At 36.9% G+C, this 25,715-nt stretch overlaps 1 protein-coding gene across 1 annotated transcript in view; it reads right to left on the bottom strand.

The window, feature by feature from the left end:
• Window positions 1–25,715, bottom strand: part of KDM7A (lysine demethylase 7A) — a 102,230-nt gene that overhangs the window by 28,661 nt on the left and 47,854 nt on the right. The window contains 9 exon segments of the mRNA XM_020998014.2: window positions 2,135–2,224; window positions 7,788–7,879; window positions 10,183–10,289; window positions 11,058–11,145; window positions 18,341–18,503; window positions 21,707–21,893; window positions 22,166–22,307; window positions 23,506–23,544; window positions 23,547–23,665. Of these exon segments, the coding sequence (XP_020853673.1) occupies window positions 2,135–2,224; window positions 7,788–7,879; window positions 10,183–10,289; window positions 11,058–11,145; window positions 18,341–18,503; window positions 21,707–21,893; window positions 22,166–22,307; window positions 23,506–23,544; window positions 23,547–23,665 (1,027 nt within the window).

Raw genomic sequence — 25,715 nt, 5'->3', positions numbered from 1 at the left:
GGCTTCAAGGCCAGTTAAAAACCATTAAATGTATATTCATCTAATTTTTTTAAGATTCCTATTACTCTTTAAAAATCCTAGCCTTTTCTGACTTCAGAAAAACCTGGGAAGACTTATATGGTCTGATGCTGAGTGAAGTGAGCAGAACCCAGAGGACTTTGTATACAATAGCAGCCACATTATGCAATGACTAAGAATGTTAAACTGAACCCTTCTCAGCATTACGAGGATCTAAGACATCTCCAGAGGCCTCGGGATGGAAAATGCTGTCCACATCCAAAGAAAGAACTATGGAAGTTGAATCGCTCTCACTTATTTTTACCTTAAGTTGAATTTTGTTTCATCTTTCTGATGGTTCCTCCTATTGGTTTTAATTTTTACTTACAACTTCACTAATGTGAAAATATGTTTAATGGGTATGTAAATGTAAAGCCTATGTCAGATTGTGCACCGTCTGGGGGGGGGGAGAAAAAGGGAGAAAAAATTTTCAACTCAAAAGCATATGGAAAAAAAATAAATTAAATTTAATTTAAAAAAAAAACAATAAATAAATAAATAAATAATGAAAATCCTAGCCTTTTCTATTTATACTCTTAGAGAGGAGCCTAAAGCACTAAAAGGTTAAAGGTCATATAGTCAGTATGTATCAGAGATGGGATCTGAACTCAGATATTCCTAACTCTGAGGCCAACTGTCTATCTATTATATAATACTAGCCCCTCAACATGGTGATACTGAGAGTATTTACAACTTTTTGTTTTTAACTACACAAAGAAGTACAGAAACAAGTCAATTAACCTAAGTCACAGTTTCTACACATATAAAATGGAGGATAACAGCAACTGTCTTGCTGAGTTGTTTTGAAGATCAAATGAGATATTATATCGTAAAAGCATTTTACACAGAGAATCAGCAGGGTAGAATGTCTAATAAACCTTGAAGCTAGAAGACCTGTATTTATGTCCAACCTCTGACATATCCCACTTCTGACATATAACTAACTGCGTGATTCTGGGCCAGTCACCTAACTTCCTGGGGGTATATGCAGCAATCTGAGACAATAAATTGCACAAACAGCAAGTCAGCTTCCTCATCTGAGTGTTCCCTATATGCTAGTGAAACACCAGTCCAGCTATCCCTGGCGAAGTCAGCTATTTCTGGGCTACCAGCTCACAGCCAGACTAGCATCTGGCTTCATTGCTGTTCATCACACTACCACCAGTCTCTTCTTTCAACACGTGTTATGTGCAAGATGCAGCTAGGGAAGCCCTTCTTCCTCACTCCTGACTATCAGAAGCCTCATTTTTTCTTCCAAGTTCTGCTCGGATGCCACCTCTGATCCTTCCAGTTATTAGTCCTCTCTCTTCCCAAATTACTCTGTATTTATGTACATATTGAATCCTCCCTATAAAATGTAAATGCCTTGAGAACAAGAACAATTTTATTTTTCTTTGTATTACATCACTTAGTGCAGTACCTCATACATAGAAGGTTCTTAATAAATATGTATGAATTGAATTGTTTTAGTTATGTAACTCTCCTCCAAACCCTGAATTAGCTGCCAAAAAAATTTTTAATCAAATTAAAACTAACTATTTGGCTTTATGGCTATTGTTATTCTACCAAAGATACTCTCTAATCAAGTTTTCCTAATACTCCCTACTTCAATGACCTATATCTATCATTCCATAAAATCTCATCCTGCTAAATTCTGATGAAGATTTATTTCTCCAAATTTCGTTGCTTACTAACTCCACTGCTTCAGCTACATTTGTACTAGCTCTCTAATTACTGATCACTTATTAATCTCTTAGAAACTATAATCAGTTATGCATGAAAAACTGTTGAGGGCTCTCTGATTTTAGGCCTATACTCAAAACTGTATTAAATATATGTTTTTCTCCTTTTCTGAATATACCCAAAGGCATGCTTCCAATTAAAACACAGTATCATTAAGTATCCCCAAACTACTCTAAAACTTTCTGAAGTTAAAAATTTAGATCAATATTTTAAAAGGTCTAACATATACAGTATGGAATAATTTTCCAAAGTTTTTTTTTTAGAATAATATAATTATTTACTCCAAAAAAATCAGAACTTTAATATTCATTTAGGTAACTGTTTCTACTCTTACCTCTATTGAACGAATTACTTTAGAAAGTTCTTTAATGAGATGTCCCGGTCTAACATTGTCTGGAATTTCAAAGGCATGTTCTGATACAAGCTGTTTTTAGATAAACAAACAAAAAAAAGTTAACATTTCTTAAAAGTACCTGGACAAATTAAATATCCAACATACTTTCTGCATTCTGTAAGTTTTATATGCACATGTAAATAAGCAGTATGATGTGATATAAAGAGCAATAAACTTGGAGTAAGGAGCCTGGGTTCACATCCTAGTTCTTACATGTTAGCTGTGACAATGGGCAAGGTAATTTTACTTCTACAAGTATCAATTTCTTCTTCTATAAAACACTGATGATAACAGTCATACTATCTGCCTCATAGGATCATTGTAAGCGAAGTGCTCTGTAAATATTAAAGCACTATCATTATTAACTTTATCCTAAGTACTGATAACTTGCTTATTTTCTAAGTTTTATATTCATACGTTTATTTATTTATAGACAATAGCATGTATGTTAAAGAGAGCTTGCCTTTGGACACCAGAAGGCCAGGGTTCACATAGTTCCTCTAATACTTACTAGTGATGTAACCAGGTGCAAATCAGTTTAACTGAGCAAGTATAGTTACTTTTTGAACTTCAGTTTCTTCAAATGCAAAATAGATTTCATAGTACCCATAGTACCTATCTCCTTGGACTGACGTGAAGCTCAAATGAGATGATACAGGAAAGCCTTAAAGACCTCAAAGACCACATGAAGAGATACTGGACTTCCTTAGTAATGCTGGTCTCAAGGTCCATGCAACTGATGAAATCAATCTAGTAACTAGATACTGTTTTTATTTAAACAACTGAACTTTTCTGAGATACAGTCAAAGATAAACTCTGTTTTTACTTAATTCTATATTGTAGTTAATAGAGCAAGGCTCTATTGTTACACTGAAAAAACAAAACCCTACTTTACCAAAATCATTTGTTTAAAATTTTAACTACTACAAACTAACAAATGAAGACATTGAAAAGCTTAACTTTTATTTCAATTCACACAAATTTTTGGATATATACTGAAATGATCCTAGCTCTTCAACAGGAGTTCTAGTATGAATAATGGAGAAAACTTGTCCTTTTTCTCCTTCCTCAATAAAAATTAAGTTACAAAAAATAACTCCAAAGTAGAAAAGAACTGTTTGTGAGTTATGACACAAGATTATTATCTAAGTAGAGCCTACATACAGCAGGCACTTAATAAACGCCCTCAACTATAAAACTGCGAATCTAACCTGTATATAAGAGGTAGCCAGGAAATCAAGTACTTGGTTAGAAATCAGGAAGATCTGGCTTCAAATCTAGACTCCAAACTTAATAGTGTTGACCACGGGCAAGTAATCTGACTTTTCTGAGCCAGTTTCCTGATGGACAAAAAGGAGTAATAATGCCTGTAGTACCTACCTTTCTGGGCTGTTACGAGAATTAAATGGAATAACATATGTAAAACACTCTGGAAACTTTCAAGTGCTATACAAACAGCAATCATTATAGACACATTCAAATATCTACCTCTTAATATTAATTCCCTCAAAAGAACACTTAATTATGCAAACAAAAGGAATTATTTCATCTCATCTTTCAGTAAAATCTTTTTGCCTGCCACTATTCTCTGTAAATTAACAAGTGTCTTACAAAATAGCTAACCACAAATGTCACATAAAGAAATTCACTTTGAACATAACTTATGACACTCACCGTTGACATAATTTATGTATTACTTAATCATAAAATGTTCTGTGACACAGAATACCATATTGTTATCATACTGCTATTTAACTTTTCAAATGTTCATAAGTTCAAGCAAGGTCCTTTCTCTATCACTCTTGGTGTTGGTATCCAAGGAAGTACACAGGCCTTCCATCTGTTACTGCTCACTCACTCACTGTACATTACTATTGACTTCTTATTTCTTCAATACTACTTATTACATATACCTCTTTTCACATGCAGTTCTTTGATAACATTCTGTAGCCTATTCATGCCCACCATGAGTATCTCCATTACCCTTTAGGTAAAAAGTAACTCAAGTTCTTCTGAGACTTTGGTATTCACCGGATCACTGATTTAAAGCTTGAAATTATCTAAGCTTAGAAGTCATCTAGTCAGCCTCATTTTATAGATAAAGAACTCAGGTTCAGAAAGGCTAAGTGGTTTGCCCATGGCCCTAAACTAATTTCAGGAAGGAGGATATAGTGGAGAGTTCAGGAAAGGTTTCATGTGAGAAACAGCTCCTGAAGTGAATTTTGAGGGAAGTTGGGGATTCTAAGAGACCAATACAAAGAAAGAGTGTACTCAGGTGTAAGGAACAGCGTGTGCCACAGGTTGCCAAACTCCAAATCACTGGGTATAAAATCAGTACAACTCCTGCATAAATACATTTTTTCAATAAAAAATAAAAGTCAGCAAGAATAAGACTAACGTGGTAAATCTGTCCCAACCACTAACGAATCTATTTAATAGATTATTGCAAACTAGATCATATTTGAATAGGCCACATCAACAAGGTGGAGCATCTGATAAGCCACCATCAACCTGGCCCATCAAATTTCAAGGTGGGATCCAATTAGCCACCATCAACATCAGTCTGAGTAGACTTATGACACTGATAAGTTGAACTGTTTGTTGTATTTGAAAGTGAAGAGCAAAAACTCAGTGTTAAACAGTCATCATGTAGAAATAAAAAGCACTATAATATCTACAGTATTTCTCAATACTTATTCATTTTAGTGAGTACAACTTAATAACCTGATATTTTAGAACCCTCCAATTTAAAACTGTAGTAACTCAAAAACTGTTAAAGGTTAAGTGCTTGAAATTTTCAACAACTAAATTTAATTATCTCAAATTTTTTATTCTAACTTTTTAAAGTGAAGTAATATCACTTTGTGATAAATAAAACAACCAGTTTGAAAAGTAAATCTACTAGAACAGCTGAAACTACCGCAAAGACAATAGAGACAATTTAGGTAGTAGAAACAAACACAAAGGAAAAAACCCACATCCAGAAAATACACTAGGGATTTATGAATACTGTTACTGATGAAGAGGAAAGACTATAGTCTGACCTGTAGTGCTCTAGCAAATAAACTGAAATGACACCTTGAAAATGACCATGTCATTGCTGGGCAGAATGAGAAATTTTCAAAAGAGAATCTAGTGTTGTTAAAAAGCAAAACCAAACTGTGTCATCAAACAAACTGTTTATGGAACTACTAAATATGAAAAGCCTAATTTGATACAAAACAATTAGCCCTACCTCAGTTACCAATATGGTTCAAATGATGCAACATGATTTATACGTGAAGCAGCTCTAAGTTGTTCCATTTGCAGACAATATGGTAGGAAGGAGAACTACCCATGTCTCTGAAGACCTTTGAGTTCTGTTCTTTTTAAGCCTTCTGATGGTAATGCCCACATCAAAAAAAAAAATCCAAACCTTCCAAAATAATTGATGGATTTTTAATGAAAATAGTACAGAGAAGACTTGTGTTGTACACTACACTCCAGAAGTACAATGACTACCAAGACAGCCTCGGAACCTGGGGTGTACCCTGCTGCACTTTGGCCATCTTCCTGCCATGTTGCTACACATGTATACCCCTTGGCACCTCTTACTCTGAAAACAGCAATTAAATCAGGACAGGACAGGTCAACTGCCATTCACCAACCCTGTGACTTGGCAGACCAAAACTCTGCTGTGGCCACCACCTTCCAAAGTGTACTTGTCTTCACTTATTTAAATGACAGTGTCTTTCTATTTGCATTACAATGCTTATTATTAGCACAGTACCTTGCACATAGGAAGCATGTAATAAATCTTTTTCATCTATTCATGTCTTTATCTTGTCAGGAAGATGTTACAGTTCTTCAAGTCAGACAAGTCCGATACTTTGTTGCATCTTCCACAGTATCTACTACTGAGGCTCATCTGGAGGCTCATAGGGTCACCAAAACAGAAGGGATCTTAGCAGCCATTTAGTCCAACCCCTTCATTTTAGATAGAAAGAAGCTTGAGGAAGACGAGGTCAGAGAGGTGAAGTCACTTGCCAGGTCACACCAATAGCATAGCCAAGATCTGAAGCCAGATCCTTTGGTTCCTAATGCTGCATTCTCTTTCTATTGATACAGACTACCCTCTCTCTTCCTTCAATACTTTGTTCCCTTACCTTGTCACAACTTATAATCTTGCCAAGGCTCCATCAAATTCCCAATCTGCTCTTCTTCCCAGTGCTATCAAAGTCATGCAATCCATGGATTAGGTCACCTTAATGTATGTCACTCCATCTCAGTTGGGCTCTCACTACTGTATAGACACCCTTTAATTCTCCCTTGATTGAATCTTGTCACTCTTTTTCCAGTGACTATTTAAATCTCTCCTCAAATCCCCTTCAATCTTTCCTCTCAGCCAAAGACTTTGTCTCCTACTTTATTGAGAAAACAGAGGCAACGATCTCCATCTTCACACCTCAAAATTCCTCTAAAATTGTTTAGGTTCCTCTCCTATTTGTTCCAGTGTCTGTACAAAAGGTTACTCTCTTCTTTGCCAAGACTAGCCCTTCTACATACTAATAATCTCTCTCTTCCTCCTTCTCTATTAATTAGCTTCTTTCTTGCTGCCTACAAATATTCATGTAAGCTCCTTGAAGCTAATGACCATTTTTCCATCTGGTGTTGTATACATGGTAGGTATTTAACAAATGTTTACTGAACTGAAGCATGGCAGACAGTTCTTGCTTTACATAAATTCACATTACATAAATTTGATTTTACATAAAGAATTCTGAAAGAAGCTGGCATTCCAAAAAAATCTCTTTATTATTAACTATACCATACAATACTGCGCTCTCTCAATCCTGCTCCTGCCCCATCCCGTTGTACCAAAACAAGAACTGTCTGCACTCAATAAACAGGCCGATCAATTGCTCACCGGTAGAGGATCCCTGGAAAGATAACCTACCAATCACAACCCCAACCCATACCTCAAGGCATTTGTGAAGAACCAATCTCTGATAAGTGAAAAGCTGGAAATTTCAATCCAAGGTGTTACAGATTATACAAGTATTTATTTGTCCTTAAGTACCATAAGACTTCATTTTAGTGACAGTTGTAGCAAACTTACACTTGAATTATGTGCTACCTCTGCCACTAGAACTCATGCCAGAGGTTTAACATCCCTATTCTATTCTATGTCCAAAATACGTGTGAACTGCTTTTTTTCCCCTTATGATTCTCCCCATTGCAAGTCTTCAAGCACAGGCTGGATGATCACCACTAGTAAGGTTGTTACAGTGGGGAATCTTTTTGTGTACGGGTTATACAAAGGTCAAACCTCATCCCCAAATTAAGTGATTCCGTGAACACAGGTTGATTTCAGACGTAGATCTAGGATATACCTTAAATTCCTTCAATAATGGAACAAGTTAGAGAGAGAGAGAGAGAGAGAGAGAGAGAGAGAGACACAAACAATGAAATGTTTATCAATAAAGCCAATTTTTCCCCTCCTGACAGCCCATTCAGATTTTGTTGAAGATTCACACCTAAAGCATTCACATCTTAATCAATTTAGCTGATGAAAAATAAAACAACCATTATAACTAAAAAGAAAACAGCTTACTTCTTTTTTCATCCATAATTTTAAAGCAGCATGCAATGCCTTGACTCCCTGCACTAAGTAATTTGGGGGCTGGAAACCATCTTCTCTCAATTCTGGAAAATAAAAGAAATAAAGGCAACAATTTAGGTATTTTATAGGGCATAACAGTGAAAGTGGTTTAGAAACAAACTAGGAATAAACCTAAGTAATGTTTTGGGGTTTGTTTTTTTTGGTAGAACCAAAAAACAATAAACAAAAGACATAGATAACATTTGGAAGATAGTGAAACAAGAGCTATGGTACTAACCTAAATAGTATTATACCGTAAGAAATGACAAATATGAAGAATTCAGAGAAACAACGGGGCACTAGTACAGAATGAAACAGAACAAAGAAAGGAGCACCAAGAAAACAATATATATGATGACAACAAGAATGCAAATGAAAACAATACTAAAAGGTTAAATTCAATTTAAAAGATTAAATGCAATGAACAGCCCTGGTTCCAGAGGACATATGACAAAAACATTCCCCAGGAGAAGGGAAGACAATAGGTATGGAATGTTGCAAAAGCTGTCTGGGGTGGGTGCAGTAACAGTTTGGTTTACTTAACTTTTTTTGTTACAAGAGAGGCTTCTACTGTAGGGGGAAAGAAAAGGAGTGCTATTGGGAAATAATAATGATGTTAAACACCAATAAAACATTTTTAAAATGTAAACTAAAAGGAATGTTTGGGTTTAAAGAAAGGCTGTACACTCACTGGGAAACAAAGCAAAAATCATCACTTTCTGAAAAGAACCCACACATTCCCTCTTCTGTGTCATTCTCTTCTCCATGCCTGGAATGCCCCTCTCCACAAATCCACAATCTTTTCTGAAATCTTATCTACCCTTCAATGCCCACTTTAAATGCAGATCTGACTTCTCTAAAATCCCATGGAATGTAGAACCTCATCAGGGTACACTGTTTTATGGCATACTCACTTTTTTTTTAAATTATGAATCTGACATACATCAACAAACATGAATACTTCCATGCACAATTACATATACAAAGAACAGAAAAAGTATTGCAGAGTAATCATAAGCTTCTATCATAAGCTTGTTTTTTTAAAAGTGCATAACAAATATAATAATGTAGTACCAACTGTACCTATATTCATTTATATGCCTTATTTTTCTCTCCTCAGCACAGTGCTTGATAACATAGCAAGTCTTTAATATTTGTTAAGTGAATTTTGTATAATTAGAAATATTTAACTATTTTTAAAGGGGAATAAAAAATATGGATATCTTAAAACAGTATGTAGTTAACAATCAACTAGCCAAGCTGACAACGGCAGAGTAGGAGAAGCAGAATCAGGATGTAAGACAACAAGACTATAGCAAAACCAGCCTGACTTCATTTAAAGGCTAGCTAAAAATGAAGAAAATTCTATTAGTTCATTTTAAAATTTGCTCTCATATATACACTACAACTTAGCTGTCTGTGGAAACAAGGCTTGAAAAAATTGGTTTTTTTCTTATGGCCTTGGTAGAATCAGACAGGCAAGGTCACTGCAACATGATTAGAAGAAGTTATGTTAAGATACAATCTTGATAAATACCTGAGAAATATATTGATTATACCAAGAAGTCAAAGTTGTAAGTTTCTTAACTTCTGGAACTGATGCTATTAGATTAGTCTTAGATTTTCTTTATGAAGTCATAGCTAGTCAGCCTGCTCATATGGGCTCCTAACCACATTTGCCCTACTGCCCAGAAAACATCCTGATGGACTCCCCATCCTTGCCCAAAGTACATGCACAAAGAAGGGGGAAAATAATGTGTCGTCAGATGAGTTTTATAATTTTATAGCATTATGATATCCTGGAAGTAATGTTCTTTTTTATTCCTGATATACGATGATAGAAAGACAAAGCACTGAAATATTTTTCTTGTCTCTTCTTTCAGTAAGTTTATCTCTGTTCTCCTATAGGAAATAATAGTTTCCAGAAGTACAATATATTCGTTAATACCGTTTAAAGAGAAATTAATTTTATTAGCTGACTGATGAAATTAGACAAAAAATTAAATTGGACATACCATAAACTTTAATATTACACTGGCACAAATGAAATAAGAAAGAGAAAATAACTAGAATTAAACTAATAAGAATTAAATTTTACCAAACAATTGTTCTTTTATGATAAAAATAAAAAGCATGAAATGGTCAACTTCTAATATTCCATGGTAAAAAAAAATGGTTTCTGGTTGTCAGAAAATCACAGTTATTAACTTTTTTAACACTAACTTTTAAAAAAATAAACCCTGAAATAATATTAGGGAAGATGCAACTCAAAACACTGGCATTTGAGAAGTTCTCTGTTCCCCACGAAATACCATTTAGCAAGTTAGGTTCACGAAGAAGTAATTACCTTTCAAAGTTTCCAGTAGATTTTTGGCTACAAACCAACATATGGCTTCAAAGAAAGGGAATTTGAAAAGGTCAGGTGTTTTTAGCCTTTTCTCCATCTCGTAACACCTAAATGAATAATGTTTAAGGAATTATAATTACTTAATTATAATTAGTATTGAAACTAGATATATTTACCCAACTGATACAATGTTGAGAAAAATAAAATAGGCAGGCCATGAGGTACAAGACAAAGTACTGCACAGTCAAATCTTAACAAGACCACATTTGGACAAGACTGAACTGTGATCTCATCCAGGTAACGGGTTTATCAAGTTTGACTGCTGCACTTGTAAGGAAAATGGTGGACTTCATAAAACTAGGATACAAACCCAATGTGTGATCTTTTAACAGATGGAATTTTATCAGGATTCCACTGTAATAAATAAAAACAATATGTTTAGAAAACAGCTCCACATGCTGGGTAACAACTAAAATAGGTGTTCAGGCAACAGACTTGACTTTGGGTTGCTCTTTTTAGCACCATGTTGCACACTTGAGTCTGGCCAACCTTTAAATCGTCTTCCTCATTCAATAACTGCCAAAACAGAGCACGTGAATGGCTTAAAGATATTTAAATGTGGGCAAATCTTAATTTTTTCAGCTCTTGATATTAATTTTTTCTTGAAGAACTGAAATAAACTGAGATCTGCTCCAGACAAAATTGTTAAATTAATTTTTAAAAGCCTAAAAAAAATTCCTAATTAGTTCCCAGATCCTGTTCTCCAGTGATCCCACTTTAACATATGTTGGATGGTTATCTTTTTTTAAAAACTTGAAGAATATCCTACTCGAGAAAGGAAAAAATACAGACTTTTAAATATTGACAAGACCAACCTGAGCTGCATGCCAATATTAAGGTTGTGCAGAAAGTTTCCTCCAAAAGCCATACAGTCCTGAGACGTGAGCACAGCATGAATCCACCCTGAAATGACAAGATATATCAGTATGAAGCAAAATAGGTGTGCGATTAACCGGCAAAACAGGTAATTATAAGTAGTTAATGGATAAGAATCCCCTTACATACTACACCAATAACACAAGTAAAATGTAAATTATTTACTTAACAAAATAAATAATTATCATAAAGGTCCAAATATAAGAAAAGGGATTTTAATTTTTAAATACAAATTGTTGCACATTAAAAGACTATGCTTAGAGTCAAGCAAAATATTTTGTGAAATGAGGAAAGTAAAGTTGGTTATAATATTTCCAGATACTACTAAAGTGGCAATTCTAGGACCTCAAGACAGCGCTGAAATGTTTTAGTACCCCAGGTGGGGAAAGAAGCAGCTCCACCCAAGATCTGGTTCCACAAGAACAAAACACTGCACCTACAAGTATTCTATACCTGGAAAATTTCTGGAAAAGCTGAAATTATATAAGGTGAATATGACTTTTTATAGCAGTATTATAACAGGGAAATGGTAGGTGTTCAATTTTTAAAATAAACAATTATAAACACTTTATATAAAAGATTTAGTTTTATAGTCAATCCCAAGGAGGTCAAAGACAGGGAAAATGTGCATGTATACAAAAGTAGTGATAGCAGCATTTTTGTGGTAGCAAAGAACAAGAAACAAAGAGGATGCCAATCAATTAGGGAATGGCTGAACAAATTGTGGCATACGAGTAGAAAGAGAGCTGGACTTGGAGTCAGGAAGATGTGGATTCGAATTCTGCCACAGATATTGACTGTGTGGCCCTGGACAATCACTTAACTTCTGTGAACCTCAGTTTCCTCCTCTGCAGCCTCTAAGGTCTCTTCTAGCTCACAATCAATGATCCTCAACATGTCCAAAATTGAGCTCATTATCCTTTCCCCAAAAACCTTCCTCTCTTCCAAACTTCCTCATTTCCACCAAAGGGCATCACTATCCTTCCCGTCTCCTAGGATCCATAACCTAAGCATCATTCTCAACTCCTCCCTCAGTTGTCAAATCTTGCTGTGTCTACTTCCACAACACCCCTCCCATCTGACCCGTTATGTCCATTCACACATCTATCAACTTTCGCCTAAACAGCAACAGCATCCCCACTGGTCTTCAATCTCAAGCTTCAGGATATACTACAAACTTCAACCAAATCGATTTTCTTAAGTTAAGATCTGACCATATCACTCATCTACTCAATAAATTCCTATGGCTTCCTACTGTCTCTAGGATAAATATAAATACTCCTTTGTTCAGCTTTTAAAGCCCTTTACAATCTGACCCCAATCTACCTTTCCAGCCTCACTGAACATTACCCACCCATCCCTCTTCTATATTATGCAATTCAACCAAAATGGTCTTCTCTTTCCTCAGGACACATGATATGTGACCTTGTCCTGGCACTCTTTCCTTACTTCTGCCTCTCAGAATCCCAATCTTCCTTTAAGATAAAGAACAAACACCATCTTCCACATGAAGCTTTTCCTGATTCCCCAATCACTAGGGCTCTCCCTTTCCAAACAATGTTGTATTTGACTACTTTGTATGTATTTATATTGATTCACTTCATATTTATGCCATCTATATGTATCTGTCTCTCCCACTAGAATCAAAGTCCCTTGGGTGTAGAGATTGTGTCATTCTTCAAATTTGTGTCCCAGGGCCTAGACAGGGCATTTCACAAAGTAGGTACTTTATAATAAATACTTGCTGATTGATTGAAGAATTCAAGAAACTTAGGATGACTTGTATGAACTGATGCAGAATGATGGAAGAAGACTCAAAAGAAAATTTACAAAATGACCACATTAATGTAAAGGAAAACAACAATGAAGGACATTAGACCTCTGATCCATCTCCTGACTCCCCATAGGTCTGTTAATAGTGAAGTACATAGTATACCTCCCCTCTCTTGCCATAGAGGTTCTATGTAAAGCAGTACCAGAAGGATAACATAAATAATTTAAAACTCATAATTTCTTAACTGCCAGATTTGATAGCCTTTTCTCAATCTCTTTCTAGATCAGAAGTTCTTAACCTAGGGCTCACAGACTCCCAAGGAGTTCATGGATAATTTTAAGAGGGTCCACATAGCATTTCTTTCTATTTGAATGAAGGAACAAACATGATTCTTCGAAGGAGTCCACAGGCTTCACCAGATTGCCAAAGGGATCCATGATACAAAAAAGAGGTGAAACTGCTCTAAACCATTCTGCATTATTTGATTCTATTGACCACCTTCTCCTCCTGGATGCTGTTTCTCCCTTTGGGTTTTCATGACATTCCTCTCTCTTGTATGATCACTCTTCATCCTTCTTTGCTAACTTAACATTCATGTCATGACACATCAACTGACAGTTACCTGCCAGTCTGCCCAAAGCTCTGCTATGTGCCCTCTTCTTTTTTCTCTTTACACTCTCTCATTTGGTGACTTGATCAACTTCCATGGGTTCAATTATCATTTCTATGAAGATGACATCCAAATCTATATATCCAGCCTTGGTCTGTCTCAAGTTCCAGTCCTAACCATTACCAATTACCTTTTACATATTTCCAACAAGATTTCTTATAAGCATCTCAAATTCAGCATGTCTAAAACAAAACTCATTGTCATTCCCCAAAAATGAACTTGTGAACTTCCCTATTACTGTGAGGGCACCACTAACCTCCAAATCACCCAGGTTTGCAAACTTGATGTCACTCACCTATCTAATCAGTTTCCAAATCGTATCATTTCTTTCTCCACAACATCTCATATATCAGTCCCCTTCTCTCCACTCATACGACCACCACTCTGATTCAGGTGCTCATCATCTCTCACCTAGATTATTAAAGTAGACTCTTATTTGATTACCCTGTCTAAAATCTTTCCCCACTCCAATTTAACCTCTGCATCAAAGTGATTTTCCTCAAGCGCAGGTCTGACCATGTCAATCACCAACTGATGAACTCTAGTGACTCCTTATTACCTGAAGATCGAATATGAACTCCCCCAGCATCTAAACTTTTCACAATCTGGCCCCCTGCTACTTTCCCCAATCTCTTTACACAACACTCTCCTCCAGGAGTCCCATAATCACACCAGACTTAGCTAATTGCACTTCTACACATACAATATTCCTTCTCCCATCTTCATGCCTTTGCCCTGCCCCTCCCTTATGCCTAGAACATACACAGCTTCATGTCTAGGACTTAGCACTGTGCTCAGCATACTGTCTGCCACATAGTAGGCACTTAATAAAAGTTGACTGACTGATTCTACCATTTGGAATGCCTGGTTTCCTTCAAGATTCAACTCAAACACCACCTTCTCCAACGAAGCATTTCCTGACCTTTTCTATCCACAAACTATAGATAGATATATTTATGTACATGTATATGTGTGTGTGTGTGTGTGTGTGTGTGTGTGTGTATGTGTGTGTGTGTATTCTGTATACACTTATATATACACATTGCTTCCTTCTTTAGAAGGTAAATGCCTTCAGGAAGATTAAATGGGAAGTTTAATGGTGCTTTCCTGGAGGAATGGGAGATGACAGCCATTTGTGTTGGGGTGGAAAAAATGTTTACTACTTGATTCAATTCATTTTTATGTAATGATGATGATGATGATGATGATGATGATGATGATAGGTAACATTTATATAGGTCTCATTATGTGCCAGGCACTGTGCATCTTGTGTTTGATTATATGCCTTTTGCTTTGGAAAAAAAAAGGGAAAAAAGTCAGCTTCTTGAAAACAGGGACTGTGTCACTTCTGTCTTTGAATCCTCAAAACTTAGCACGGTGCTTGGCACATAGGAGGCACTTAATTCTGATTGGCTGATCAAATATTATAGTCCTGAATGTGCTTATCTATTATAATTTAACCAGTACTAAAATAACTGAAACTAAGACCAATAACTAGTTATACTGCAGTGTATTAGAAGAATATAAGCTCAATGATTCAAAAGTATGACGTGCTACCTAAAAACCTAATATAATCTTATACTGCATTTGAGAAATATGGCTTCCAGAACAGGCCCCAATGTATTCTAAAAGCTAATCAGAACATAACAGGATGGTGTACTAGTCTTACAGCCCGGATTTTACAAGGTATATTGACAAGCTAGAAGAAGCACAAACAGTGAATTATAACTGTATCATACTGAAGGAACTGGGGATGCTTATCATGGATATGAGAAGACTTTGGGGGAAGGGAATATGATAGTTAATTGACTAGTCACAAATATACAGATAAAGCTCAAGAAAATTTTTCTTTTGTTTTGGTGAGGCAATTGGGATTAAGTGACTTGCCCAGAGTCAAACAGGTAGTGAGTGTTTTATGTGTCTGAGGCCACATTTGAACTCAGGTCCTCCCGACTCCAGGGCCAGTGCTCTATCCACTATGCCACCTAGCTGCCCCTCAAAAAACATTTAAAGAGTAACAACGCACTTCAGATTCTGGTCACATCTGGTTACAGAGCTCAATGTTCTTTTACCACAATTCAGAGAAAACAGAAAAAAGAGACAAAGATACTTAGAGGCACTAATCAGTACACTGACTCTATTAAGAAAAGGACCTTCATGACCTTCCTGTTACCACTGGAAGAAACTTACATTTAACATCATTTGAATACATCTCTCTATATATAGTTACATACTGAATATTATAAAACTACGATGATATGATTCTGGTAACTCATCCTTCTAGAAGGGTACCAGGTAGAACTGGTATTTGAATCAGGAAAAGCATGGCTGGACCAGACTGAAATGAATTAAATAAGCTTTAAGGAATCAAACTATCTGCTCTAAAGGCTACTAATGAGGCTAGACCTAGAGTCTCTGACCACACTGCTGTGGCTTTCCTGGTTTCCTGGTCCCATAAGGGCATAGAAAGACTGACCCACATGGAGTCGGTGCCCTTCAAACCTGATGGGTATCTGAAGATCATGAGAGTAATCTTGCCTTGCTGACCAGACATGCTTTTATAATGGAGACTGGGAGGAATGGACAGTTGTCAGGTGCCTTCCCAAGCTAAAAGCTAGAATATCTTGTTTTGTGAATATCCTTTCTATGTTATGGCTAAGCAAACCTCTTCTGTTAACGTGAATGACCAAGTGCTTCATTTCACTGCAACATCGAACCCAAATCAGGCCTAATATGTGCCAAAGCCAGTCCATAGCTAGATGAGATACCTCTCCTCTCTAAAATCTTTGCTCTGCAATCTGTCAATCTGTACATTTGTATTCGGTCTTATTTCTTACATTTTTACATTAATTTACTTAGAAAGTTGCTCCTGAAAAACAAGCTTTGGCTGGTTAAGAGGAAAGGGATGTGTCCATACAAAAACAAGAAAGCCAAAAGCAAAAAAGAGTGTCCTAGAGGACTGGTGTGATTGTGGCAGTAACTATTCCCCTAGTTCCCATTCTATTTCAGTTCTATACCTCTCATGCTACACGAAGCTGTGACTTGCCCAAGGTCCCAAAGCTAAACATTTACTAAATTCCCACTACATACATGGCACTAGGCTAGGCCTGAGGACACCAAGTTAATTTCTACATAGGTCCTGCTCTTAAGACACTTAGAGTTTGATGAGATAAAAGAAATACATAGAACAACCATGATCCAAGAGAGGAACAACGTCAATGCCAAGAGGAGGCGCAGGCAGAGAGCTCAAGGAACAGAGGCATTACGTGGGCTTTGGAAGGAGCGCAGACAGAAGCTAAGGGAGAGGGAGAGTTCCTTTTAGGCGGGACGACAATTCAGACAGACCAGCAGAGCACAGGGCTGAAGTATGTAGGAGAGGGCTCTGCTGAAGGGGCGGGCCACTGATCCAGGACTGGGTAGATTGAAAACAAGACCAAAATAGCTTACAACTGTGAGCTGAGGCTTGTTAGAGAGCTGAATATTGAGAAATGCCTGAATTTCAGAGCTAGCAGGCACCTTAGAGGTCATTTAGTCCAGTGCTCATGTGTTAGATACTGACAACTGAGGTTCAGTGAGAACTGCAAAACGTGAGTTACAAAAGTTAGAAACCACGAAATTCAACTCTTAGATGAAGGGACAAACACTCATAACAGAAGTGACTTGCCTAAGGACACGCAGTTAATAAGTAGTGGAACCAAGCCTAGAACCCGGGTCTTCTGAATCCTTCCCACTACACCCAGCTCTCTCTCTAATATGCCAAGGTGTGACTTGTCCAAAGTTACACATCTAGCTGCAAGAAGTCATGATTAGAACTGAGGTCTCCTTATTCCCAGTCCAATGTTTTTTCTAGGACAGAACTAGAAGTTGCCTGTGATCACTCACCTGGGACCCTCCTGTATAGATTCTCCCTTGGCAGCTGCTCTTAACATAGTTCTACAAGCCTATCTAAGCTCTACTTGGATTAAGACCCAAGTGATCTTCAAGTCTGACTTTAGGCCTCAAACACTGAAGCCAAATTTACAAAAATCATTAATGAGCTGGGATGGGTCACATGCTTCCTTTGACACAATATCCTTCTTCTCCCCCAAATCCCCACCTCTTCATCCCCTAAGAGATCTCTGTACCAGTGATGACCATTGTCCACATTCCATCTGAGCCTGAACCAGGAACACAGCAGAGATGACCAAGAAGAGGTGGAGAGTCAGGTTTGGTCTACATTCATCTCTTCTAAATGCTTACTGTTCAAGGCATCCAATGCCCCTTCTCTAAAAAGAAGGTGGGCAGAGACACAAAAGCTACAGTTATATATTGCTTTGTGTTCCATAACTGCAAAGTGCTACCACAAACAAGAAGATAGCGATACTCAGAGTTGCCATCCTAGTCAGGCAACTATAGAATCAGAGAACCACACAAAGCACCAATGCCACATCCCAAACTCACCCACCTGACACCTGTTCCTAACTCTACAGGTAAGGCCAGTGACCAATACCATGTCCATCTCAGGGTCTTGGTACCTGGTATAATGTGAATATTAAAGCCCCAGGTTTTTCTCTGCAGGGTTAGGACCAGAGTTTGAGGATGACAAAGGATGGCACTGAAACACAGCACCAAGACTAGTGAGCATTGTCTGTGGAGCCCTCAGCAGGGTACTAGAGGCCAATTCCAGGCTGAAGCTATAAAAGGCTAAGTTTACTCATGTCATTACAAAAATTGAAGGCCTCTTTTAGCCTCTTCGCTTGAATAACTCTACATAACTGTGGAGGGGAAAAAAAACTTACCTGTTGGAACAAATAAGGTATGTCCTTGCTTCACAACACACTTGTAGCATTTATCCACTTTTTCACCAAAGTACACTTCACTTTGGGTGACAGATGAACTCCAGGATTCATAGAGTGCTAAATTTTCATCTGTTGGCTTTATCAAATAAAAAATCTTCTCACCCTATGAAGGGAAAATAGGAATTTTTATGAAAATAAAAACCTACAACCTAAAAGTTGACCAAAATTAACCCAAATTTTTATTAGGGAGAACCAAATTAGATATTCTAATCTTTTATTAAGCATAGAAAAGCATATTCCAAATGCTTAATCAATAGCTGCTAACCAGTATGAGCTTCTTCAAAGCTACTGCAGCCGTTCTCAAATAGGTACCAAAAGAAGCAAAACCAGGACTAAGTCTCTAACCCATGAATATAATCAATAAGTATAGTTTCCAGGATTTCCACAAGCAGCAGCCGTAAACACTGTCAGTGAATTTGAGGCTGACTTCAACTTCAAGGAACTACAACCCTATTGTACAGAATATGTTACACATGTGTATGCAGCTATTATTGCATCTACCACTGAGTCTACCATTTCTAACAAGGATCACTAGCTTAAAGACAATGACTTTGGGTTATTGTGGGCAGACTCAAGCAACAAACAAAAGCACTCAGGCAATAGGTCAAAAACAGGATACTACAGAACACTTAGAAGGTTCAGGAGAAAAAAAAAATTTAAATAGGGAGTGGCTCCAGATTTGCAACTAAATCAACGTGCCAAAAGAAAGGAAAAGTTATCTTAAGGGCAGTCCTGCCCTAACCCACTGGACAACCAGACCTGACCTTGCTCTGAGCAATGAGGCAACTGGAAATTCCAACACCACATCCAACAGCAAATACAGGATGGAGAAAAAAAAAAGAGCTGTCAGTTTTGGTTTGGGAACAGTGGGGTAAAAAAGGAAAGTACATAGGGTATAAAGTTCTGGAATGCCATCAAAAAACACCTGAGGCACCACTCAGCAACCAGGGAGTACTGAAAGTTTGTGATAGGCCAAAAAGGATTTAAGTGGAGGTTACCAGATTGGGACTCAAGAATTCCAGGTCCTAGGGTCTAGGTCTACTAAAAGTAGCAAAGGGCAAAGTACTTAACCTATTTTTCCTATTATTTCATTGATAAGATAAAAAAAAAACCAATCAATACAGTCCCTTCTAGCTTTTAAATTGCATTTCAAATGAGTTTTACAACAAAACAGAATCAAAGAACCTCAGTTAGAAGGAACTCGGAGGCCATCTACTCTAATCCGTACCTGAATGACAATCTCCTCTACAATGTCTTGCCTCCCACCAAACTGGTCATCTAATCTTTGTTTCAAGACCCATAGTTTTCCACTACTTTGCAAGGCAGCTCATTCCATTTTTTAAAATCTCTTAAATTTTTCCCACCTCTATATCAGGAAAACCCCAGCCATATTTTACTTCTCCCTCCTCTCTGGCTACCTCCTCCCAGGGCCTCCCAGCCAACCACCTTGATGCCCTCACCAGAGACCATATCTTTCTTCCCATAACTAACACACACACACACACACACACACACACACACACACACACATATATATATCAAAGGGCTGGGCACAGATTTCTGAGGAATCCAAAGACTTCTTTCCAAAGTGCCATCATCCCTTACTAGTTGTGTGACCCTGGGCAAGTCACTTAACCCCAATTGCCTTAAAAAAACAAAAAACAAAGTGCCATCAAACATGAATGACTATTTATTTGAAATGGCCATTCCCTCAGTTCCAAATTCACCTAAATAGACTATTATCTGGCTCTCATTTATCCATCTTATCTACAGGGAAAGCATGAGAAACTTGTCAATACTCCGCAAAATCTAGCATTTCCAAGTCTGAGAACTTTATTTTTTAAAAAAAAGAGAGATCACTCTAGCAAAACTTTGTAATTGGATTACCTGGTTCAAGTGTACCCCTTCTCTAATTCACCCTACCATGGATTTTCCTAAAGTACAGGGCTAACCATATTGCTTCTTATTCCCTCTACGTTCAAATATAAAGTTATCCAGTTGGCATTTAAAGCCATTCACAACCTGGCCCTTTCCTATCTTTCAAGTGTTCTAAGACATTACTTTCTTCTCCACAAATTCTAAGGTTCAGCCATACTACCTACTTGGTGTTCCTCACAAAGGACATCCATCTCATCACTGTACCTTTTCAACAGCTGCTGTGCCCCAGTGCCTAAAATGCTCTCCTCTTACCTCTGCTTTCTGGGATCCTTGGCTTTCTTCAAGGCCCAAATCAAGTACCACAATCTGCAGGAAGCTTTTTCCAGTCCCCACAGCTGCTAGTCTTCCCTTTTAAGACTACTTTCCACCTACTCTGTATCATCTTTGTATGTGTTGTCTCCTCCATTAAAATAAGGCTCCTTGTGGGCAGGGACTAATTTTGCTTTTTCTTTGTATTCCTGGCACATACTAAGTGCTTCTTAAATGATTAATAACCTGTTTGTAATGAAATGATGCTGGCTCTTTGTAATCACCACTATCTTTTCTTAACATTCATTTACCATCCCTTTTACATCACATTCTAGAATTTTATTGGTATTCTCTCTCTTTTTTTTTAACTAAACTAACTTCCTTCTCTAGCCCTATGACTGAGGCTGAAACAGGAACACAACAAAAGCCACCATTTAGCATAACAGATAACCAAGAAGAGGTAGAGTCTCCAAGACCTTTCAAATATTGTTGACAGAGAACTGTTAATCATATCTGCCAGTATTTTAGAGTATACGTCACCTGCACCTGGCATCAAAGTCCCTTAAAACTTTGAGAATGAATACAAGAGAGCTTATTATAGGTGACTTTAATCTTAGTAAAGCTGAAAGCCAGGTCATTTGAGAGGAATGAAGGATGTGGAAAGGAATTGAGAGGAGAAAGTGTAAACTGCTGCTAGAGAGAATATGATAAGGAACGAATCAGATAATAATAAAAGTAGGAGATAGTTAAGATTAGATAACATGACTCTATAGTGGAGTCCCTCCACAACTGGATACATTCCTTGTTCCACCTGAGATGGAAAAAAAATGTAACCTGAAAAAAAGGAAAAAGAAGATATATAGGAAAGAACTGCTTTTCAAGGAAAGATGAGATGCTGAACTTTCTATTCCATCCACTGGCTTATTTCCTAATTTTTCTTCTCAGTCTAGGCAAATGAAAAACAATGTATTTGGTGTTACTAAATGATTCTAGGAGATATAAGGTTAAAGAGACTAAAACAGCAATGTGCTTTGTCTCTCTACAAAGCACAAAAATTCTACTACATACAAATATCTGAAATGTCAATGAACATTAAGAGTGTATGCCACCCATTCTCACCCAGAGAACATGGTACCAGACTGAAGTGCCACCAAAGTCAATGTGAAAATCTGTATAGCTGTCTTGAACTCCCATCAAACAATATTTCTGAACAAATGGCTTAGGGAAGACTGAATCATCTGGCCAGTAATTTTCCACCCAAGAAAGTTTTCGGGCAATATCAGGAACTTCCACCAATTCCGACATCCTTTAAAAAAGAAATATAAAATTGAAAACTTATCAACAATAATGTCCCTCCCCTACAAACAATTCTAAATAATTTTACCTCAAATATAACTATAGTTATAATCAAACTTTAAAAGGAATTACCTCAAAAATTCTCATATTGCTCCAAAGCAAAAACATCACCATTGTAAAATTTTTGAAGACTGAGTGTGCTTATTACCATACTCAGTTTACCACTGAATTACGCTTCACCCCATTAGCAACCCCTAAACCAAACTGTCTAAAACTACTCACTTTGTGTCTGAAAATTCGAGGCTGATCACATTTAACACCTTTGGACGGTTAGGATTCATGAAGTATTTAACATAATTATGAAGCTTCATTTTGCTGTCTGCCTGCCTTGCCACATCAATGACATCTATTACTTTGTCACCACCTATGGAGAGAAATTACAAGTCTAATTGGTGTTTGAGGAAAGAGTTACCCAAAAAATTCTTAAAATACTTTAAAAAACCTGAATTAATGTGGGCTGACCACTAAAATCATCTAAAAATTTGTAGCACCAACAAGGACAATTTCTAGATTTTGATTTAAGTAAAATTAAATACCTTTTTGCTATTAATGTTATATATAAAACTACTTATATTGTATCATAAGATATTTCATAAGCTCATGCTTTCAAGCTTAAAATTCATACCCAGAAGAGCAACACACACACACACAGGGAGGGGAAAACTGCTAGATCTAGTTAAAAAGACTGGTCAAAATAGTGTCATATGATGAAAAGATCAACGGATTTGGAGTCAGAGAATTTGGTTTGAATCCTGGCTCTGCCACTAGGTCACATGACCTCTCTGGACTTCAGTTTCCTCATCTGCACAATAGAGGGGTTGGGCTATATGACCATTAGGGTCCTTTCCAACTCTAGATCTGCGACCTTATATTCAGTTTCTCCATCAATAAAATGAAATTGTTTCAGATGGTTTCTAAAGGCTTTCTCTAGCTCTAAAGTTCTATGATTCTAAGTCTTTAAGTTCCAAAGAAAGAGATCTGCCTACATCTTCTAGTCAATACACTAAGACTGTACAAAGACTTTTAGAAATTGCTATATATACGTGGCATGTGATCCTGCTGAATCATTCATATAGCACACTTTTTTGATAGTGTCTTCTCTTTAACAAGATCCTTTAAAGAAAAGATAACTCGATGTTGAAAGGTAGCTCCTCTTCTCATTGAGAGAGGTGATTGGATTAAAATAGATACTAAAATATACTGTGCATTTCACAACTTCATTGTAAAACTGGGCTTGTTAAAGAGACAGAATAAGGCAGTGATTTACAAAGGCTGATAAGGAAGTCCACAAAAGACCTATTTCTTCTGCCTCAATCCTGGCTTCCACCTGGCAAGTGAACAAGCATTTACTAGGTGCATATCACAGACTAGGCATGTGTGTATGTGTATGGATATGGATATGTATGTGTGTATGTATATTCCAATGACCTAAGAAATTGTCAATTTAGTAAACTTATCCTATACAAAAATTCTTATCTATTCCAAATATTTGGACAATAATCATTTTTACTTATGCCACATCTTCCCCTGGGTATTTTAAAATTTCAGTGTAAAGTTCATACCTACATAACGTTCCACATCCATAACAGAAAAAGTTGTGGTGGGAGTCTAAGTCCTAGATCATCTATTTTGGGAACCATAATAGGCACATCAAATCCATGTTTCTCCAGGTATCTTTGTGTCAGCTGGCTACCATTCATCTTTACAATGATTTCATCAGCACTAAAAAAAGTTAACAAGAGAGATCATTCATTTAAAATTCAAGTAAGTTTAAAGAAGATATTCTAATGTATATGAATATATGTGTATGTATACAGATATGTACATATATGCTCTAATTCTCTTATCCTGCAGTTACTCTTCCTTGCTAACATCTGAAATTCTCTCTTCTGTCTCCTCTACCAAGGTTCCAAATTCTCTCTTGACCCAATTTCAGTCAGGTTTTGAAATTCCTTGCACTTTATCATCTTTTCCCAAAGACGCTAACTAGAGCCTTGAGCAATCATAATTACCCAGAGTCACCAACATTTCATATGGGAGTTTGGGAACTTGCACAGAAGAAGGAGGGGATGGAAAAAGTCAGTATGGTTGTGATGGAAATAAGCCCCACAAACAGTATGTGCAGAATGAGACCCACCTTCCCACTCTTCAGATAAAAATCACATATTACATGGAATCAGACCAGAGCCCTCATTTCAGAGACTACTCTGTTACAAGAATGGAAAAGATAAAAACCCTTAGGATAATGGCCAAATAGCAAAAGCTGTGGTAACAGAACCCAAAAAATACAGTAGCAAATATGGAATATGTAAGATATTGACACAAATTCATTATTCTAATAAATATATGCCCTATTTGAATGCTAATATGCTCTTCTATAACCTTTAAGTAAATGTACCAGTCATGAAAATGATGAATTATTTACATTAGAAATTATTTATATTAGTACAATAAGCTTTAGCATGTTTAATTTTTCTATTCTGAACTCAAACATAAAAAAGCATAACCATATACAGAGCAAAACATAAAACTTTACATAAAACTCTACTTCATGCTTTCTTTTTTTAAGTATATACACTTTAATTTTTTTAATTGCATTTTTTCAAATTTTTATTTTAAAGGTTTAAACAATTTATTGAGCCCCCAAATAGAAAAATGTCCAACACAGATAAGTGAAAGCCTCAGGGCCCCAATCCCTTCAAGCTGGGGAGGCTGTGGCCCCCTGTACACTGCACAGAAAAGGCATCAAGTTCCAACAGGGTCCCCACGCTCGAGTCAGGAGAACTGCCCAGCAGCCAACCATCAAATTCTCTGGCCCCTCTCCTTCCCCATCACCACACAGGTTCCAGAAACTGGAGCCTAAGGAGCTGTCGCCACTGCAGAACCAATAGGGGCACACCAGGGCTGTTTTAAATTCTAATGTAAACAACAACAAAAAATCACTACATTATCGGGGGGCCGGGCAGGACATGGGCAAAGGCAAAGTAGTGAGAAGGTAACTAGGAAGGGCATTCCAAAACATTTTAATTTTTAAATTTTAATTTAAAATTTAAAAAAAAATAATTTAAGGGCAGCTACATGGCACAATGGATAGAGCACCGGCCCTGGAGTCAGAAGGACGTGAGTTCAAATCCAGCCTCAGATACATAACACTTACTAGCTGTGTGACCCTGAGCAAGTCACTTAACCCCAATTGCCTTACCAAAAGAAAACAAAAACAAACAAAAAAATTAACTTAAAAGTTGTACTGATGCTTTGGTTTTATACTACAAATATTTACAGATTACCCTTACACTGAAAGGTCTTATAACAAAACATTTAAGTAAAATTGATATAATGATCTCATCTGAAAGTGTGTGTAATGTAGCAGCACCCCCACCTCCACACCTGTTTTAAGAAATTTTAATTAACAGAATCTTTTATCTCCCTCCCACCTCTCACCATATTGAGAAAAAGAGCAAAGAAAAACATATTCCCTATAATAAATATTTATAGTCAAGTAAAACAAATCCTCTCCTTGCTTGTTTGCAAAAATGTCTCATTCTGTACCCTAAATCATCACCCCTCTGTGAAGAGGTGGATAGTATGTTTCATTATCAGTCCTCTGGAATCTTGGACGGTGAATGCATTGATCATAGTTCTTCCAGCTTGCAAAGTTTCTTGTTAAAGTTGTTACTGTATAAATTGTTCTCCTGGTTCTCCTACTTTTCTCATATTCACACATTATAGATCTTTTGGGGGTACAGACAATAGTGGTACAAACTGTTTAGTG

Source organism: Phascolarctos cinereus, unplaced genomic scaffold (genome assembly GCF_003287225.1).
Source record: "Phascolarctos cinereus isolate Bilbo 61053 unplaced genomic scaffold, phaCin_HiC Scaffold_1;HRSCAF=81, whole genome shotgun sequence".
NCBI lineage: Eukaryota > Metazoa > Chordata > Mammalia > Diprotodontia > Phascolarctidae > Phascolarctos > Phascolarctos cinereus.
This window is presented reverse-complemented; position numbering and strand designations above follow the sequence as displayed.